The sequence below is a fragment of the Ctenocephalides felis genome, unplaced genomic scaffold (genome assembly GCF_003426905.1).
Source record: "Ctenocephalides felis isolate EL2017-DRISC unplaced genomic scaffold, ASM342690v1 CF-g0.4_SCAFFOLD_01170, whole genome shotgun sequence".
Classification (NCBI taxonomy): Eukaryota; Metazoa; Arthropoda; class Insecta; order Siphonaptera; family Pulicidae; genus Ctenocephalides; species Ctenocephalides felis.
In genome coordinates this window covers 60502254-60518471 of record NW_020537324.1, presented here as the reverse complement: position 1 = coordinate 60518471, position 16218 = coordinate 60502254, and the positions used below count along the sequence as shown (strand labels likewise).

At 30.0% G+C, this 16218-nt stretch overlaps 2 protein-coding genes across 2 annotated transcripts in view; one reads left to right on the top strand and one right to left on the bottom strand.

Annotated features, from left to right (window-relative positions):
* The window catches only part of LOC113367468 (potassium voltage-gated channel protein Shab-like), a 217004-nt gene that overhangs the window by 156627 nt on the left and 44159 nt on the right, over positions 1–16218 (top strand). Inside the window, exons 2-4 of the mRNA XM_026609075.1 lie at positions 8816–8940; positions 11077–11337; positions 15128–15568. Coding sequence (XP_026464860.1) covers positions 8915–8940; positions 11077–11337; positions 15128–15568 — 728 coding nt within the window. The 5' untranslated portion in view covers positions 8816–8914. The remainder of the gene's footprint in view (positions 1–8815; positions 8941–11076; positions 11338–15127; positions 15569–16218) is intronic.
* On the bottom strand, positions 1260–3054 carry LOC113365953. Its single transcript, XM_026607498.1, has 6 exons — positions 2790–3054; positions 2085–2444; positions 1889–1995; positions 1762–1797; positions 1479–1689; positions 1260–1377 (listed from the first exon to the last, which is right to left on the bottom strand). Exons 1-6 carry the CDS (start codon positions 2938–2940, stop codon positions 1268–1270), a joined length of 975 nt encoding a protein of 324 aa, XP_026463283.1. The 5' UTR covers positions 2941–3054; the 3' UTR covers positions 1260–1267.

Below are 16218 nucleotides of genomic sequence, written 5' to 3'. Positions count from 1 at the left end.
AAAACAAACGCTATTAAATGTTTAGTAGCGTCGACGTCAAACATTGTAAATTATAAATTGCATCTGTGAAACCGAATTGGGTGTATTTTGTACACATTTAATGGTATTATCAAAGGAGCTTTATATATATATATATATATATATATATATATATATACTAATTTAATATAATTTAGTTATATAACTAGCATCAAAACCGCAGTCTGCTCTAATCAGTTTAGAATTAGATGAAGCAGCATGTAGAATGTGGTTTTCAGCTATTTGTTCAATAAACTTGGCTAAATATCTGCATTTAAATTTATATCTTGAAATACAAAACTAATTTTGAAATTCTTAGCAAACATTGTTGCATATATTTTAACAAAATTGTGTAAAACAAGTTACAACTGTTACCATTTTTATTAAAATGAACTATGACTATACAAAATCTTTCTCGTAGATGAATACACAGAATACTGATTAAGTTTTAAGTGAAGATTAAGTTCGGTGCTTTTTACTATATTTAACAACCAGAAGGAGAAGCTTCAGCATAAGTCTTAGCCAACAAATTAAATAATCTAATTTTTCTCGATATTTCAAGTGGTTTTGTATAATTCGAACCCAAATTTGTAAAAATTATGTAAGCGTGTGTGTGTGTATGTGAGTCAAATTTGATAGTCAAATAAGTATCAAAACTAAACTGTTGAAAATTGAGGTTTAATTTCTTTTCCGTAAACACCTGCAACACATTTTATTTTGAAACCTCAAGGGTTTATACAGTTGCAACACTTAGGCACTCAAAAGTGTTTCAAAACAAACATTGTATTTGTTTTCTGTTGAGAACTTTTCGGAATTCATTCTATAGCACTCACAGTTAAAACAACATTTCTTATATGTTAAATGTTTTTTATGTATCACCTAAATGGTCACCTAATTATTTATGAATAATTTATTTATTAGAATCTAACATAAAATGTTATCAATGCTGCTTAATATCTTCGTCACACTGAATAATAAATTAAAATTCCATTGTAGTAAAATCAACAATTTATTTATAAAATACTTACTTTACATAAAAAATTACATCTAGTAACATTGATCATCAGAAATGCATTTATAAAAAAATTCAAAACCTTAACGATGATCCTTAGGATCAGCTTAGATCTCTATATCATATTTTATATGTAATATAAAAATGGGTCATATAAAGTACAAAATGACCAGATGGTTCTTATTATGTAAAATGACCAGATTGTTCTTATATGTATTTATACTTATATATCACATATCAAGCTTTTTTTTCTTTCTTATTTTGTCTTTTATTTGAACAGCACTTGTTGACGTAATGAATGAATGCCTTTTTCTCAACATGAAACCTAGAGAGCCTGTTGCACCAATCTATTAAAAAAAAATACATATAATTAAACTGTGGTATAAGAACAATTACATCAACAAAGTGAGATCAATGTAGAACTTTGCAGATATATTTGATAAACAACCTAGAAGTCCACAAAACAATTTTTTATCTATGGGTGGTCGTTTGCTTCGAAGTCCTGTGGCTGAGTAATGTTTTAGTTCGTTCCCATACACAAACGAAAGTGCTTCTCGCACAATTACTGACCAATCAGGTATGTTACCTGGCATCATTGATTCAATATATGAAATTTTATCAATTGGGAAAAAAAATCCACATTGTGGTGATATTTCTCTCTACAAAATAAAAAAAACTTTTAGTCCTAACTTTACGAACATGTTTAAAAATAAGTTTTATCAATAACTTACCATGTTTTCTCCAGGTGCATAGTATTTTGCAGGAATCTATGTTAATATAAACAAATTAATTAATTATGATATGTTTTTATATAATTAATACACATTAATATATACAACAAGATGAGTTGATAAATACCATAAAACTTTCATGCAACTCATTTTTAACTTCCTCATTCTGCATTTTATATGCATATTTCAATACAGCCAACCATAATCGTTGATGGTCAATAACTTCTTTGGTTACTAGTTGAATAGAAATATGACTCATTAACTCAATTATATTATTATAACTCAATCGTAGAGTGCATATTTATTAAAATAATATATTATACCTTTCATTGGGACTGCCATTGCCATGGCCTTAACATGTTCTTTAGAAAACTCTGCATCTGAATCATCGCTTTCTTCTTGTTCTAAATCACTAGAATCATCATCATCTATTGTTATTAAATCTTCAAAATCCTTTGCATTCCATTCCATATCCATCACATTATTATTAGATACAACTACTTCTTGCTCATCTTGCTCCTGCTTGATGATATTTGGTTCATCGATAGATGCAACCTGCTCCAGTTTCAACTTTTTGATGATGTTTTTGTCATCGATTGTTTCCTCGACAACTGCAGGCTTTGTAAGATGAACCAATTTTCCGCTTTCCGTTACAAAGATAGATTTTAAATAATTGAGATCATCTGAAACACATTTTATCTCTTTATGCTCTTTTAAGTGCAAGTGTTATATGAAGATGTATTAGATGTATCGGACAGATGGAATGAGAGATCCTATAAACTGTACAATACTTAATTATATATATATATATATATATATATATATATATATATATAAACCATATCGACATTTTCATAGCATTCGTTCAATCATTCAACTATGTGCATATTTATTTTTACATTCATACATTTGTCTCCAAATTTGATCAGTCATTTCGATCTCTTTTGGGAGATTATTAAAAAGACCGCATAATGAGAATACACAATGAGGTTATATTTACTTAAATGTAGATAAATTTATTGATTTACCATTGATAGCCAAAACTCTTACTGCACCATGTCTTCCTAACATGGCAATGCCATTTACATGCCTTTCCGGTGGGAATATCTTTTCCAAAGGCACGATCACCGAAGAATTATCGGACTTCCAAACTAAAGCAAATCGCCTATTTTCCGGCATTTTAATCTACATAAAACACTTTTCACAAACAAATATGAACTACACTTAATTAATCCTATATATTATTTATTACCGCGGATTCTTATGTACCGGCGCCAACCTAGAAAGTTAACGTCAAACACATGCCGCCCTAGACAATATTAGAATACCCCGTGTTCATACCCCGTGCCTCTCTTGTAGGTTACTTTTGTTCGGTCATTATCGGCACATTTCGGAACACAAAGCTCTGCACTTCGTTAACAGTGAAGTTGTCTATTTATTTTCGCACATTTTTTGAATCCTTTTTTGTACTTGAACTTTTGGGTTTTCTTAGTAATCTCTTCATAAAGTTAGTTTTTGCAAGTACGATTAAAGTTAATACAAATATTTTATGTATACGAGATTCACAATAGGAGAATATAGTAAATATTCAGTTTATTACTCGACAAAATGGCTAGGAAAATGAATTCAGCATTTTAATCCTAGGAAATCATGATGGTAAACGTGATACTTGATTTTGAAAGTTTCCAACAGTTTTATTTAGCACATAATGCATTTTTGAAGTATATTAATAGTACTACAGGCTTTTGGACCTTTTAATATTTTATTAAAGTTTATATTATTCAATTTTTTTTAATCAAATCAAACTTATAAATTTGTATCTTATTTGTAACTTATAAGTCTGTAAATTTTCATTTTGAATTTGAGCTCAGTTTGAATATTTGTCTGTAAATTTAAACAATAGATTTATTATTTATACTGAATTAAAATATAATATTAATATATAACTAAACGTTGTTTGAAAATTACACAAAACGTATAAATTTTAAGTGCTATTTTTCATTCTATGAAAAAAACAATTTTCTTACAATTCTTATTTCTATTATGAGCTTTGGTTTTTACTTCTAAATAAAAAATTATAAAACGTAGCGTCGAGGAATAGGATGAAAAACGTCTAGACGAATGTCTTTTACGTTTTTCTTGCTCACTTTCAATCTCTACTAAGCAATCATTCCGCTACGATAACAATAAATGGCTTCTCAAGAAATAAAATCAGCTTTATTTCTGCAAAAACTACAATGTGGAATGATTTTGTATGAAATTCTCTAGTATCATATAATATATATTGTGAAATAAAATATATATAGCCTCATATGGATAGAGTCTTGCAGAAGAGACTAATAAAGTGCTATGTACAGAGCATAGCTCTGTGTGTATCAGAGACATGGACTCTACGAAAAGTCGGCAATTACTTCCTGAAGAGTTTTGAAATGTGATGCTGGGGCGAAAAAAGGACTCTACAATCCTTAAAAGAAAAGGAAACTGGATCGGAGCCGTTCTGCAAAGAAAGTGACAACTATACGACGTAGTCGAAGGTAAAATAGAAAGACTGAAAGGATTGGGAAGAAGAAGAATGCATAAGATTGGCGATTTACGCGAGAAGAGAAAATATAGGGAACTGAAAGCTCAGGATCAGGAAGAATGGACGCAGAGTTTAGAAAGGAAAATACATAAAAAATGAGTATAAGGGAGAGGGGGGGGTAAATAGGGTAAGGGAATCATTTATTTTGTGATGGCTCCCACACCTTGAACCTGCCTTTGAGCAGACTATCGTTTATAATATTATTGTATAGATACAGGTAATACACTAGATAGCTAAGTGTAAATGAAATATGCAAGGTATTTAAATCTATATAGCTTTTTTATGATTTATTTTTAACAGCAATTACAACTTAACAAACCTTATAATCCGGTATTCGCTTCTTAATCGACAATCAATATATCTATATGATGTATTTATTATTACAATTCTTGTAATACTGATGATTTTTTTATTGATGCAACAATGCTCCAAAAGGCTATTTTGACTTGAAAACACATTGTCATCTACATTTTATAGTTATAGAAATATGCTTTAATTTTTTTTTAAATAAAACTTAAACGAAACAGAGATATTGGTATTATGTTTTTATTTGAAATCAATAATACATTAGGTATTAGATATGAACCTCAAATTTCTCACATTTTCGAAAAGCAGCTTATAATCAGATCCTAAAACCTTCTTTCGAAAGTGTTTCCATGAGTTCATTAATATTTCTATTATGTCTCATTTAACAAAGTATAAATATAATATAAAATTATTATTATAATTATAATATAATATATAATACAGTTCAGTTTGCCTTAAATTATCAAAAATACATTCTTGAAAGGGTTATACTAATAATACAATTAGTATATAAATAACAATAGTTTTCGAATGATGTGCTAGTACTATTCTTGTTGTTTTGCATATAATATAATATTACACAGAATCCAATTATTATAAATTTTTTTATATAACCTATTCTAGTGTTCACATCTATTTTTCCTTTTTTTCAAAAATTGACAATATTCTGCCATTTTTTTTTTTGGTCCCATTTTTTTTTAGATTTCAAACCTTTTAATCTATCTTCCAGTCTATCTTTAATTATCTATTCACAAAATTAAACTCAGATATATCATAATTAACTGATTTCTGATCCCTGTAAAGTCCAGAAAGATCAAATCTGAATTAATTTTGAATTTTCTTTAATTTAATTATATTTCGCTTAATGAGTAAAATGTAACATCTTATAAGATGATGCATTATTATAGATTACCTTACAAATAGTAATTTAATCAAAAAATATTCTTATTGCTTTTATCGAAACATACTATAGTATAAATATATTTATATCATTTAATTACAAGAACTACAATGGCTACAAGAGGCTTTTAGAGAAAGGCAAGGGTCTAGTAAGATATCAAGTGTATTTATTTTTTACCTGAATTTTCAAAAAATGCGATTTTTTCATAAATTCGAAGAATTCGTTAGAAAAATTTTAATAAACTAATAATACACGTGATGTTTGGTCGGGGTAGGAGGTGTAATTTTAATATTTATCACGACGTATCACCAAGAAGGAGGGGGGGTCTAAAAATCCTCAAAAAACAATCACGTGATTAATGGATATCCCCTAAATGTAAAACATAAATTTCCAACTTATGGGAAGTCGGCAAGTAGCTGTTCAAATATTATTCTCGAACATAAACCTATACATAGAATTGGTGCCTTATAATGAATAAAAGAATTATATTTTTATGCGTATGTTTACAAAATTAAATTTTACATTCAAAAATATATAAATTTTTTAATACGTGAAATAGATTATATTATCAGTCGTGTGTTTATGACGTGCGAAAAACTAAGGCGGTACATTTTTGTTGAACGGGGGGTGCAGGTAGAAAAAGATTGGAAACCGCTACCGAATCGCCCACCTGCATTAGATTTACAATCTGGTTTAAAAATTCTCCACAAAATAATGATATGTAAAATATAAACCCTCGTATGACCAGGCAGTTTCCCGTCTTATGCATTTCTTATCTCCTTGCATCAATTATTCAGCGGCGGGCCAATGAAAGTGGTTCCGCAAAGTGTTGAAAAGTTTCCGCAGACCGGAACTAATACATCTTTGATTACTCTTTTTTATTCGCTATTGTTCGCAATTGCTATTACATTTTTTTCATTTTTCATTACTTTTTCTTAGTAGGATATATAAAATGTGTATATTTTACTGGCCCGCGAAGTTTGTGCCCGTCACTCGTGGCGTGACTGCGAGACTTAGGGCGTTCAAAGGAGAACTTGTTACGAGCACTTAATGATTCTTCTTGCAGAAATTATATACGACATTCGTGTACAAATAGAGTGTCATTATATTTACGAAGTGATTTTTCGAAATCAAAATGAATGTGGTTGGTGTTTGATGGCAGATATTATAAAGAAGTGTTACGGATACAAACATCATCGTTGTAACTTTTGTAACCACATCGTTGAAACTACGTTTTTCGTAATGGGATAATGTAAAAATTTCATTGTTAATAAACTTCAAATAGTATAATAATTCAATAATTAATTCATCTAGTAATACATACATATGCAGAAAGCGTTTGCTGTCTAAGAATAAGATACTGTTCTGAAACAGCTTTTGACCATTTTTGAAAATTTGAGAACATTTTCATTAATTTTACTATATATCTAGAAAAATATTAAGTCGACTTAGATTTGAGTTTTGAGTATTATTTAACACCTAAAAAAGAAAAGCTGCAAACCTTCATGTTCTACCGATTATCTTTGTAAGTTATCAAATAAGAGTATTTGATATTGAATTAAATCTATTACTTTAATGTTAGACTAATGAGTGACTTATTTCAAATACACTTATTTGACACCATATTTACAAATTAGTCATTTACATGATATTTTTTACATTATATTTTTTATTTACTTCAATTGCAAGTACAGTCTATTAGTTTACTTTACTTTTATTCATAAAACTATCTCAAATGATTTACATTAGTAAAGCTTACTAGTAAATTAAAGATGCTTGCTTGGTAATTGATTTATAAAAATATTATTGATTAATTTATCAAATCATACTTAAAAATATTAATTTTTTAAGTTGTTGAAAATTTAATTCAAGTATATGATCTTGAATTGGAAAAACAAGATATTTAATGATCACGCCAAAGGAACAACTATGAATTACTAAATCGAATTTTATATTTTTAGATCAATTCATTTCCTAAATTACTATAACAGTTTTCTATTTTCACAAAAGATTTTGATACCTGTTATTAGAAAAAAAAAAGCTAGACGCCTCAAAACATTTGACGAGAGATTTGTAATCCCAACCTTAATAGGGTTTTTAGGAAAAATTACATTAACCCTCTGCCCTCTATGAGCCAGATTTTTGTTTTACATAAAAAATAGGCAAAAAACACTAATTTTAAGCCTGTACATGCAAATTAAAACAAATTACTGGCAAATTGTTGAAATTCCCGTAGAGTAATTAAACATTTGAGAAAAAAATTAATCATCAATTTTTTATCAATGCGTAATAACAAATGTTTTAAACTGTAAATTTTATCGTCATATTTTTCAAATATGTGTTTATAGTTGGGTGACGTTCTTTATCAAATCAGTGCGAATCATTCAAATTGGATGTACTGTTCTTTCAAAAACTGCTTGTTTTTGCGCATTTTGCTTCGTTGCTCCAGAACGGCTGAACCTACCTTTGCTATCTTACCGTCAACACGAATCGAATGTTTTTTTGAATCATTCAAATCGGTTGATCCGTGCTCCCGATATTGTGGATGAAAAATTGTATCCAAACATGTACACGTATATACACACACATACATAAATTTTTCCTAAGATATGCCAAAATATGTAGATGTCTTTGAATCGTAAACATATACAAAAAAAATCGATTTTTTACAATACTATAACTCACTTTGCGGGAAGTTAACTAGTGTAAAATGATGGAAGTAATACTCTATTTGATTACTTGTTAAACTTTTGTATGTATCACTTAAATTATTAATTGCTACTTCTTATAAATTTTTATAACAATTTGTAGAATATTTATATGTGTATGTGTGTATTTCTAAAATATCAAATTTATACTCACAGTAAAAGCTTGGTTAGAATTTTACACTCAAATTATGTGGCATTATTCTGCACACACATTCATATAACATTTGCCTGAATATACTTTTCATATTCAACGCCTTTTTAATTAACGTGGAAAGAACGCAAACGTATGAAATTATTTTTAATTACAAATTTGCACATTATAGTTTCATATTTTTAATTAAAATTTGCAAGGAAAAATGTTTTCAGTTCATAATTCTCAGCGATATCATATAACTTTACAAAGATACACAATACTTTTCATAATATTGTAAGAGCAGGAAAATTTTAATAGAAAATATTTCTAAAAATTACTAAATAATTATAAGAAGTTTGCATAAAGACCTGTTGCAATTTATTTTTTGATAACGATTTTCATTTATATTTTTTTTTTACTTTCAGGTCGTCATGTTAGGCGGCTGGCTCGGCGCAGGTTAGCGGAGCAAGCAGCAGACTGAGGAGCCTTCGAGCTGTATGTAGGAGAAGGGGCCGGCGGCCTCCATGCTGACCGATCGGGAGGCTGTCAGGTAAATAATTAGATTATATACATTATCAGATCAAATAGTATATTTCGTTATTCAAGACCAAATCTTTTACGTCACGCGTAAGTCTCTTAAACCTGATTTATTACTGAACTGGATGACCCGACAGACGTTGTCCTGTACCTATGTCTACAATTTTACTGCTTTAAATAAAATGAGTCTCAATTCTACACTATATTGGAAATTGAAGTTTTTTAAATGGTATAGCATAACCATAACCATAACATAACACTGGTAGGGTAGATCGGGGCTAGTTCAGCATAGGGGCAAGTTGAGCAATCGAAATATCTAGAAAACTATTCACCGTCCGTTTAGGCATTATATGGCGGAAAGATAGAAGTTTTGGAGAAATAAACATCCCGCGATCGCTAGTGGCCGCTTGACAAATGAGTGAGGCTCACGGGCGTTTTGTTTATTTTGAGACCAAAAAGTAAAAAATGTTATTTATTTTTAATCAGGTAAATGTTATTCTTTCATATAATTATAGTACGTTTAATATGCACAGAGATTCTGGGTATAATTCTCACGTTTTTTTTTATAAATATACTTTTATTTTGAAATTCCGAGTCGAGGTTAGTTAAACATAGTTGCTAAACTTGTTCTGTCATTAAGACAATTACTATTAACTTCCAGAAATTAATTATTATTTTTAAGACTTAAGCTAAGTCTATGAGTAATAATATAAAGAAATAATGATTTTAAACAAAAATACTAAATATAATGGTAAAATAATTCCTAAGATACGATATTGTTTTGTTCATTCTACTTTTGGTTAATTATTCAAAGAAAGTTGCTATAAGTTTTGTTTTCTCTGTCAATAAAGACTATAAATATAGAACTGGTTATTAAAAACATATTTTATTTTATCACTAATCGACATTGAACCTATGATTTCATTACACTTTCTTAGTGCACAACTTGCCCCACCTATGGGGTACATTTAGCATACTTGAATTTTTGCATTTAAGCAGCTGTAGCTTTTAAATTTTACTCATTACCAAAAAATAGTATTAACACTTTCGTTAAGCGTTAAACAACAAATCCATTAAGCCGTATAGCAATTTATTGAGACTCTTCATTGAGGAGATACATCCGTTTAAGTAAAAATTTGCTCAACTAGCCCCGCCCTACCCTACCTTATGTTGGATTAAATTAATTTAATTTTTAATCACTTCAGATATTTAAAATTGTATCTTAAACTTCTCCTAATCGATATCACAAAGGCCGAATTGTATTGTATTCATCTTTACTTTCCCATTTGTTATTCTGAAGCAAAATTTTTATGAATTTTAAAAATATTGTGGAAAAATGAGTAAAAGATGCGAAGAAACTATATATTGAAATAAACTATATTGAAAATTTATTATCCGAACCCCCTAAGGCATGCGCTCGTATTATTCGCATGCATTGCATTAAAGGTAGGCTGATTAATATTTAATTTATTATTTTAAGTGAATTAATTTGCCATTTCTTCATATGTGTATAAGTTAATTAGCCATTCATATTATTTTAATTTCTGGCACATTTCAGCTGCCTTTCGGCAATAATAATGTAGACATTTCATTTTTCTTATTCATAATCATAAAATTATACATATTCTAGGTCTAGGTTCATAAGTAAATTGGAATTTTTGGCAGATGATAGTTTTCATTTATTTTCAATGCAAACAATGACATGTCGTTTTTTGCATTTTTTCATTTATTTCTGCAATATTGAACATACATCCCAGTACTTTATAATCACATACATCCTAAAAAATTTCCTTAACAAACTTCAGAAAGATTTATCAAAATCCGAATAATCGTTTAGAAGAAGTATACAGTGAGTGCTTGTAATTTAATATGAACTTTATATAATAGCAATAAAGCTCAAATTGATTCTACGTTTTAGTTAGAAAACGTTTGTATGTGAAAAAGAAAAGGGCTGTTTTTAAGGTTTTTCCGGCAATTATTCGGTTTTTTCTCGCCGTAAGAACCATCCTTGGACTTCAACGAACGTTTTAAATAAAGAATTGGCCAAATTGGTCTAGGCGTTGTTGAGTTATGCGCTTACCAACCCATTTTGCGATTAATTTTTCTATATAAGATAATAACATACATGTTGCGATTTTTCCTTCCTCAGGTGGGATGTCGACGCGTCCCGTCCCGGTGCGGGGTACGGCAATGCTCTGGCGACGGGCGCGGGCGTCGCGTACGGTGTGGCTGCGCCGGCGGCGAACGGGCCGCAGCCGACGTTCCCTCAGCCATCGTACGCCGACACGACATTCGACCAAAACCAGCAACAGCTTCAGAAAGAAGTGCGGTACGCGCCGCTGCCGACCGCCGGACAAATGGCCGCCTCATCGACACCCGCACATATGCCGCTTCAGCGCGCACATTCCAGGTGATAAAACGAATCATATTTATGCAATTTAAAACACTAAATAACAATAATACTTAAATTTACAAAATTTACTTTGTAAATTTAATTAAACATTAAAGCATTAAAGGGTATTCTGGTCTATTTGCACGAATTTTATGCGATTTTTGAAAGGTGGTAAAAAAGCAAACATTTTTATAAAAAAAGCAATTATTTTTACTATATTTTTTACAAGTTTGTAATTAATTTTGAAAATCCAAAAAATATAAAATTTAAAAATAGTCATGTTTCATTTCTAGCACACTCTACAAATTGATCACAGCCCTACAATTAATCTGAAGAAATCTTTATATGTATTATTAATTTAGAATAATGTCGTAATCGTATGAACTACGGACAAGTTAAAAAAATGTTTTCTTTTACAAAATACCGACTGCTCGATTTTTTTAAATCGATTGTAAAATCGAATTTGAGGATGAGTGTAGTTCATACTGAGAAGAGATTTATAAGACTCTGTAAAAATTTGAAGTAAATCCATCCAGTATAAATCGTAGATATTAAATCGAAAAAAACAGTTTTAAGAAAAACGCGTTTAAAGTTTCGCGAAGAAAACAAACAAATCATGATTATGATGATCAAACCGCTTTATTTCCGGAAATAATTTAAATTATGAAAAATCCTCTTGTACAAATATTTTTGAATTAGTCGAAAAAAATAATTTATTCATTTACTAGTAACTTCTAAGTGAATACTTACGATGCAATTATGTATTTACAAGCATTCTATCGAATAACATATAATATAAATAAAATGAAAGAACAGTTTTGGTCCCCATTTTCTTGTTTAAATTTAAAAAAAATAAATTCAATTCATAAATTTTACTTTTCTTTATTTTCCAAGCCTCAGTTCTCAATTTTTGGTGTTCAATATTGATCCTGCAATTTTCTCTTCAGCATAAGTATTATCTTTTCAAGTTTTTTCATTCTTCTCATATCATATTATCTGCTTTTGAACATCAATTCAATTATGAATAGTGTTTATCCTATTCAACCATAATAATTATCATTCTCTATTGTTTATCTCATTTGAAATATTATTCTTTTACCATTTACAAAAAAGTATTTATAAATTATTATGACTAATAATAAATATCTATATGTCAAGTCGAAAATGATTATAGATTAATTTACTATTATAAATCTATTTTTTTATTATTAACCAAAACTATTATTTGATTTCAATAAACACATTTTATTAGAAGCTTTTAATTTGGATGTTATAATCAGTGGTGTTGTGCTAATATTTTTTTTGCCAGAACGATAAAATTTAAAATCCGGTTCATAAACCGGTTCAAAAAATTTGATATATTTCGATAAGAACTCACAAATCTAATATATTGACTTTTTATATAATTAACTCTATTATACACAGCTAGTCTATACATTAAATTGTACAAGTATGAAGGAATCATTGAGCACATAATTTATATTCTTCAATGACATTAATCATATTTATTCTGGTATTATTTGTATTCATTAATACCTACAGGTATTTATTATGATATAAAAGTACTCAAGATTTATTACAATATTTTATAAGACTTAACCTAATAATATGATAGATAACCTATTACCTATCATACTATATTATATTATTGTATATCATCGATAAATATCTATTATCTATCAAACCGTGAGATACCTATACCGTCATTATCTTATTAAATACCTACAGACCTTTTACTTCTTATAAATACTACTGTCTAATTTATATATTCACCTATATTATATAGGTTTACCTTACGCTCTATGTATTATCTCTACCTATCTATTGTCTATACCGGGAATTGAACCCGGGACCTCCGCGTGGAAGTCGCGCACCTTAACCACTACCCTATCGGGTACCCCCACTAATAATATAATATGGGACGCACTGTTGTTTCCGCGGGTCATTTTCTAATTAATTAGGTAATTAATACTAAGGTGGCGCGACGACACGCGAAAAAAGACGGTTGATTGTAGCGTTACGGTGGTGTAGTGGATAAGGTCGTCGCGTGCCACGCGGCGGACCCGGGTTCGAATCTCAGTAGGGTTAATGTAGCGTGTAAGGGAAATTATAGGTAATAGGATATATAGTAGATATAGGTTAGGTGTATTCGGTACACAATGTAGGGATTTGAGAGTATATAATGAAATATAGCGTATGGTACAGATGTAAGGCGTGTAGTATAGAATGCAACGTATAGGCACACGTAAGGCTATAAAAATACATGAATAGGAACCTATGATGTAGATGTTAGCGTATAAGAAATGCGAATGAATGTAAGATTTGATTTATAAATATTATTTTTTCTATAAGAAGTTCATACATCTCAATTTGTTACTAAATTAAAAACGACTTTGATAAAACCAGTGGTTTTGTGCTAATATTTTTTTGCCGGAACGCTAAAATTTAAAAACCGGTTCTAAAACCGGTTTTCATTTTTTTCCAGTTCCGTTCAAAAAGGAAAGAAACAAAAATTATTACAAAACCCATTTTGTGCACATATATGTATGTTTATTACAATAATAACATTTAATAAAAATTAGTTGAATAATAACGTATAAAATTTACTTATTAAATCATTTTCTGTATGTAGCGATGTTTTTATATTTTTTCTTGCCGGAACGCGTTCCGGCTCAAAAATGATTTGCCGGAACGACGTTCCGGCGCGTTCCGGCTCGACAACACCACTGGTTATAATAGTAACATAATTGACTTTGTTGAAAATGTTATAGATTGTTTCATATGTAAAATTAATTTCATTGTACTATATACACAATATACGGACTATAAAAATCTTAATATACTTTATCTTATGTAATCATATTTTATCTTACAAATATGTAGTGTTTCATATTCTGCCAAAACATTACCTTTGTATTCTGTATATTTTCCTGCTTCTTTTCTTTTTAATAATATTTTTGAGAGTTTTTGAATATGAAGATACATTCAATGAAGCAGTGATTTAAATTCCGTATTAACTGTTTTATTAACCCTCTGTGGGCCCGGGTATTTTGCAGGTCACATTCCAAATTTTTCGGTATATTACTAAATAATTATAGAATTTTTCGTGAGATGACGCATAAATCTTAATTCTATAATATCGCCAAGACAAACAATATCAATATTTGTGACTTTTGATAGGTTTTTCATCCTGAAATAACAGTTTCAAACACAAAGGTGCGAACGTTATTGAACGCCTTTACTTGAAAGTTACATAATTGATTAATATCAAAAAAAAATTCTTAGAACAGAATTTTTCATTTGTTATTTGCATATATAGGCTTATAGTTACTGTAATAAAATAATTGCTGGAGTAGCTTGTAGTTATCACATTATCACAATATAACAATTATTCTTTCAATTTTGATTTTGATACGTTCATTTAAATGGCATATTTAGAGAGGAGGAAGAATTTGGTGATGGCAAGTGTGCCCAATATCAAAAATGGCACTGGGATCTTGTTCTCTTAATTTTTGTAAAGTAGGCTCATAGAGGGTTAAAATGTTTATAGATCAAGAATGTATTTGAGAAGAAAAGATAGACGTGAATCATTTATAAATATCAAAACACCTTTTTAACGCGGATTTTATCTACCATACTATATTTTCGAGTATGTAACTTACTATATTTATGGGTATACATATATAATTGAGATACCGCCTTGTCTGAAAGCAAAAGCTCATGTCAAAATTTAGTGTAAAAATTAACCCGTCTTATGCACACGAACGAGTTATAATTTTGTTTTTGTTATGTTTGTTTTTCTAAACAGATCGATGTCATCTCTACCTCCCGAGCCTTTCATGATAATGCGTTCTAAGGCGATGAACCGTCGCGTGCTCATCAACGTCGGCGGCGTCAAACACGAAGTGCTCTGGCGCACCCTCGAACGGCTGCCGCACACTCGGCTGGGCCGGCTGCGCGACTGTAACACGCACGAGTCCATCACCGAACTTTGCGACGATTATTCCTTAATAGACAACGAATACTTCTTCGATCGCCATCCCAAGAGCTTTTCATCGATATTGAACTTCTATAGAACGGGAAAGCTCCATTTAGTCGATGAAATGTGCGTTCTTGCCTTCGGAGACGACCTGGAGTACTGGGGCGTTGATGAATTGTACTTGGAGTCATGCTGTCAGCACAAGTATCATCAGCGCAAAGAGCATGTTCATGAAGAAATGCGCAAGGAGGCGGAGAGTCTGCGGCAAAGGTCAGTTGTCGGATTAAGGAACGGTGGAGCAGTAACCGATGAAGTTACGTTAGGGCGAAAAGGTTAAGATTCTTTAGTAAAGCTTGTTAAAACGCTTTGTTGGCGTGGTCTTAAATTACAAGTCACTTAACATTTCGATCGCGTATTGTTAAGGCGTTTATTTCCCTACTTACGTCTTCGAAGTGTGTATTCCCATTACACTTTAAAAACACTTATGTGATCTGAATTAGAATTTTAATATCCCGTCCAGAAAAGTGTTATGGAAATGAAATATATAATTGAAACTAATAGTATATTTTTAACTTAAAATTTTCAGTCAATTCACACACGTCCAATAGCATCGCAAATTAACAATTCCAAACTTACAATAGTTAAGAGATCCCATACGGTACAATAGTTAAGATAACAATTATCTACAGCAAATTGAATTTAATTTTTATAAAACAAATACTATTTTTTAGAATGAAATGTTTATATAAGTTAGAATTATGTAAATAACTGTTGAACTCTAAATACCGGTCGACATATAATAATTACAATTTCTAATGTAGGTAGTATTGCAACTAATAATATACTAACTTATAAATTTAAACAATAACATAAAATTCATCAATACTCTACCTGGAAGGGGGCAGTCACAAAAATAAACT